The sequence below is a fragment of the Arvicanthis niloticus genome, chromosome 15 (genome assembly GCF_011762505.2).
Source record: "Arvicanthis niloticus isolate mArvNil1 chromosome 15, mArvNil1.pat.X, whole genome shotgun sequence".
NCBI classification, from domain to species: domain Eukaryota; kingdom Metazoa; phylum Chordata; class Mammalia; order Rodentia; family Muridae; genus Arvicanthis; species Arvicanthis niloticus.
Genome location: NC_047672.1, coordinates 22,072,571 through 22,077,572, shown reverse-complemented (window position 1 = coordinate 22,077,572; position 5,002 = coordinate 22,072,571). Strand labels below are relative to the sequence as shown.

The 5,002-nt window shown below is 45.4% G+C and overlaps 1 protein-coding gene across 2 annotated transcripts; it reads left to right on the top strand.

The window, feature by feature from the left end:
• The first annotated feature begins 1,190 nt into the window (after nt 1–1,190).
• On the top strand, nt 1,191–4,588 carry Llcfc1 (LLLL and CFNLAS motif containing 1). 2 transcript variants are annotated; one of them, XM_076913472.1, is made up of 3 exons: nt 1,191–1,351; nt 3,439–3,562; nt 4,102–4,572. In XM_076913472.1, exons 2-3 carry the CDS (start codon nt 3,466–3,468, stop codon nt 4,275–4,277), a joined length of 273 nt encoding a protein of 90 aa, XP_076769587.1. In that variant the 5' UTR covers nt 1,191–1,351; nt 3,439–3,465; the 3' UTR covers nt 4,278–4,572. The 2 variants fall into 2 exon arrangements, with proteins under 2 accessions (XP_076769587.1, XP_034375332.1); XM_034519441.2 differs by lacking the exon at nt 1,191–1,351 and adding an exon at nt 2,312–3,341 and having other exon boundaries at nt 4,102–4,588.
• The last annotated feature ends 414 nt before the right edge of the window (nt 4,589–5,002 follow it).

Genomic DNA, 5,002 nt, shown 5'->3' with positions numbered 1-5,002 from the left:
GGTTGGGGCAGTGTGAATGCAAATGGTCTCTGAAACCTGTGGACTTCTAGTCTAAGGAGATGGAGGGCGTGATAAGATTGAAGGGGGGGGGTTATAGATGCGCTGATAAGTAGAGAGGGAGCAGGTCATGAACAGTGCACTTGCCAAGGAAACACTAAGCCCATAAAGCTAATCCTTGAGGGGGTGGGGGTGGGGTGTAGAGGGGTTGTGGTAGAGAAGTCTAGCTCACTGAGAGTCACACAGAGCCTGCTTGCTCACTAAGGACATTGGCCATAGGTCCCTGAAGGAAGAAAGGAAGCAAGCACCCACAGGTCTTTAACTTTTTTCCCCTTGCTCCTCTTGCTTGCACTAGATTCTTCAATGGGAGAGATATGAATAAGTTTGATGGGAACCTAGTCGTCCCTTGTACCATTTCCATCAATCTGTGGGTGGGGCAGAGGTTTGAATCTTTCCTCCTCTGGCTTTTCTCTCCACTATGCCTTCCTTCTGATAATAGTCTATATTAGCAGACTATAATAGTCTATTACAGTCTATATTAACTGTCTATAATAGTCTATTCTGATAATAGTCTGTATTCTGATAATAGTCATCTCACAGTTCTGTTGCCCTTTCTTATCATCTCTTTCTACTCAGCGTTCCTGTAGCTTTCTGCACCAAATGCCACTGCAGCCTCTCTTCCAGATAGCACTCTCTAGTAATAGTGCCCTTGGCAGGGCAGTGGCATCTTAGTTGCAGGCATGCTACCCATTGTTGAGTCCAGGAGATGTCCCCAAAATAAGCACTACATCGAGATTCCACATTAATAGAAGTTATCATTAGATGGTGGAATTGTTAGGGGTTTTTCTTATTCTTCTTCTCCTTTGTTTTGTTATTTGTTTCTTTACACTTTTACATGTTTTATACTTTGTAAGAAGGTAAATATTAAGAAATTCCCAGGTTCTGCACGATTTACTTCTGATGCTAAGAGTCAGGCATGTGATCTGGTGAAGAGGTAGAAGTCATTGATGGTGAGTCTATGTTGGTTCTTTCCACTCCAGATACTCCTCCCACAGCTGCCCTCCCATTCAGGTCTACAGAGCTGTGAGTTTCTCTGCATACCAGAGAACCAAGAAGCTATTCCTCCAAAATAGCCAGGAGGAGATTCGTAGTTTTTTTTTTTTTCCATTCATTCATTCATTCATCATTCTCTGGATCTGCAGGTCAGTGGGTGCAAGGTTGGGGTAAGCGAGGTCACTGCATTTTTACACCTTTATGCCACCACCATAAAGTGTCCTTCTATATCACCCCCTCTGTCTGCCGTCACCTGGTTTAGAGCTCAAGGAAGTAAGAGCTGGAATCTGGCAGGCTTCAGGTGAGTGTACCTGCTAGCATGGAGGGAGTGAGAAGACTGGAAAAGCATTTCATCTCTCATCTCATCTTCTCATTTCTTTTTCTTTTTTTTTTTTTTTTTTTTTTTTTTTCCCGAGACAGAGTTTCTCTGTATAGCCCTGGCTGTCCTGGAACTCACTCTGTAGACCAGGCTGGCCTCGAACTCAGAAATCCGCCTGCCTCTGCCTCCCAAGTGCTGGGATTAAAGGCGTGTGCCACCACTGCCCGGCTTCATCTCATCTTCTCATTTCTGCAATTCTTTCCTGCAGAAATATATGGATTTCTGTACATCTCCTGGCGCCTGTGCTTACATACATTCTTCCAGGCAGTGTGTGCATGGTGAGAAAGAGTGACAAACCTTCCCTGTCTCTAGACTTAGCTGCTGATCGTAACCCACATCAGTTTTGTTTTCCAGCTAGGACCATTATGTTATCTTCCCTACCCACCACCCTCGAGTCCTCTACCATGTAGCCAACAGGTCTTACTTGTGGAAGGCAATCTCTCTCCAACTGCATTATTTAGAAGCTTTGACTCTCTTCCATGCTCTTTTCCCTCTGTAGACTCCCACCTCCACCTATCAAGCAAGGAGTTGTCAGATACCCTTGAAACAGCTTTTCTTTGTCAGAGAATACAAGAAGATACACAATAGAAGACAGTATTTTGCCGGGCGGTGGTGGCACACGCCTTTAATCCTAACACTTGGGAGGCAGAGGCAGGTGGATTTTTGAGTTCGAGGCCAGCCTGGTCTACAGAGTGAGTTCCAGGACAGCCAGGGCTACACAGAGAACCCCTGTTAAAAAAAAAAAAAAAAAAAAAAAAAAAAAAAAGGAAGAAAAAAAAAAAGAATACCCTCTGCTCAGAGAGAAGGTAACTATCTTTTTGCGACTATTTTTTTTTTGGGGGGGGGAGGGTTCGAGACAGGGTTTCTCTGTGTAGCCCTGGCTGTCCTGAAACTCACTCTGTAGACCAGGCTGGCCTCAAACTCAGAAATCTGCTTGCCTCTGCCTCCCAAGTGCTGGGATTAAAGGTGTGTGCCACCACTGCCCGGCCCCACTATTTCTTTTATTTTGTGTTTGTTCATTTGTTTGTTGAACTGGAGATTGAACACAGGATCTTGTTCATGCCAGGTATTTTGTCACTGAGCTACATCTCCAGCCATTAAAAAAAAAATGTACTTTTAATAAGACAGGGTCTCACTGGGATGTATACTTGTCTCAAAACTGGTCTGAAATCACTCTGTAACACAGGCAAGCCTTGAACTTGTTATTTTTCTCCTGTTTGCTTCCCTCAGGAGTAATGGAAGGAAGGGTTATATCACCAGCCTAGCACTGAGCCTCCATCTCTGTTCATCCCTATGCACCATGCATAAGTTCTGTGTCTCTGTCTCTCTGCCTTAACTGGGTGTGTGTACTTTCTTACACTCCCCCTATACCCTTATTCCCAGTTTTCAACAGACTGAGTCTCATGCAGAGCATCATGCACATGTATGTGCCTGAGGATACTGTTGTGTAGGATGTGGTTGCCAAGTATCTGTGCCAACCATTTTGCATATAGAAAAGCTATATGGAATTATATACAGGTGTCACATTTAGACTTCAAAGCACCAACGGAGATTGCTGCTATGCCTATTGATGCCTGTCATCTTGTGTGGGAGATGTGTTTTTCTAGTGACTTCTCATGTAAGTAGTGGCCATGAGAATATTGTTTCTTTACAGTACAGGTAGCTATGCAGATCCAATGGTGTAATAGATATGATGATACTTGGTAAATTCTGGAGCCCTTCTAGGTTGTGGTCTATAAAGTGAGCCATTAACGGCCATCTCAGAAGCCTCTGCTCTCTCCCACTCTTCTTCCTGGGACTGGAATGGTATAAAGATCTAGAATGTAGGATATAGCCATGGCAGTGATGTCATAGGACACTTAGAGTCAGAGGTCCTATGGAAGAGAAGGAGGAAAAGCGATGCTGGCAAGGGGTAAGAGCTAAGAAAGGGATGGGGAGGTGCTGGGAGCTGGGGATTGGGGCCAGAGGCAGCATGAAAGAGGAGGTCCATGACTTCTCTGGGCTCCCAGCTCCACAGAGCAACATTCCTGACAGCTATGCTGCTGCTGCTGCAAGTGAAGGGGGTGAAGACTCTGAAGGGCAGTGTGAGCCTGGACAGTGACAAGAGTCAGAAAGACAAAATGTTCTCTGAAGGTGGGTAAAGGAGAGAGAGGTAGGGGTGGGATGGGCTGGGGGCTGGACATACGGGTTTTCTTGGATTCAAATCAGGTTCCAGCAGCTGATTATCATGATCAATCAGGGGTTTGGATTTTGGGAGCTAACTCATGTTCTCTATCACCATAGAATGAAATGATGGCTGTAGGTAAAATGTTTGGCTTAACAAAGACTCTTAGCCAGGCCACAGCATGGGGCTACCTATAATTGTCAAAGGCTTCTGAAGAAGTAAAGTGTCCTAGAGAGGGCCTCTTTGCCTTCCTGCTTGAAGATATCTCTCACTCCTTTGGAGGAGGGAACTGGAATGAGAAGTGGTTGTCACCTGTGTCTGGGATGGGGCTATGGTTGAAGTGAGATCTGAAAAGGCCTCTAGATAAAGCATTCTCACACTCAGTCAAAGCCTGTGTTATGACTGGCAGTTGGCCCTCACTTATCTCTCCACCCTTTACCTCAATCCCTTTTTGATACAGATGAGAAGTACGCTTGTGGCTGCCCATTTCTGTCCTTTTATGTTCTAGACCAGGACGAGGAGGAGTATGAAGAACAATTTGTGGCTTCATCAGAGGGTGAGCAGTGGCAGGTGGTAGATATGGCCCAGCAAGAAGACTCGAACTCCCGGGCAACAACTATCCAGGACCACCTCTTTGATCTAGCCTTCTGCTCCAACCTGGCCAGCATGGTGATTTTTTTATGAGAGACTTTGAGGTGGAGGCAGTAGTCTGGATCCTTCATGAGGACTTAGACATCTACCTCCCCTTCCTGATTGCTTACTGACCTCCTCAAAATGCATACCCTGTTCCCTGTTTCTAAGAAGCACCTGGCCTTAGGGTGTATCACTAGCTTTCCCAACTCTCATATCCACTACTTAATTGCCACCCCAACCCAGAATTTCATGTCCCAGGGCCAAAGATACCAAACCCACACCCTTCCCTCTTAAGCTTTGTCTGAAACAGGGAGGAGACAGTGACAATAAAGTAGCAATCACAATAAAATCCTGAAAGCAGTTGTGAGTGACGTTTTGCAACTTGGGATCTTGCTTGGTTCTGTAACTGGTCTGCTTAATTGCCTGGCCTTTGGCCCACTGACCCACCTTCAGACCCACCAGTTCACCAACTGCTGCTTTGCCAGTGTTCATGAAGCTTTCTTGGCACTTTTCCCTCTTATCCTTCCTAACTTCTAGAAACAGAACATACCAGGAAAGAGGCATCAAAAGTTGACAGAATGAGCCGTGGAGATGTGGACTAAGTTACTGCTTCAGAATCGTAAGCACCAGTGTTTGAACACTTAGACTACATGTAAAGCTAGATGCAGTAGTCCACATAAGTAATATCATCACTCCTACAGTGAGGCAGACAGACAGGATGTGGAGACAGAAGAGTTCCTAGAAGCTGGATTTGCAATGTGTGGTATACACACTGT

Excerpts from the sequence above, each read along its gene's own strand:
- Llcfc1 (XM_034519441.2), top strand. The coding sequence starts at position 3,306 with ATGGAAGAGAAGGAGGAAAAGCGATGCTGGCAAGGG. Across the intron at positions 3,342-3,438 it reads AAAAGCGATGCTGGCAAGGG|CTCCACAGAGCAACATTCCT; the intron begins GTAAGAGCTAAG and ends CTGGGCTCCCAG. Across the intron at positions 3,563-4,101 it reads AGACAAAATGTTCTCTGAAG|ACCAGGACGAGGAGGAGTAT; the intron begins GTGGGTAAAGGA and ends TTTATGTTCTAG.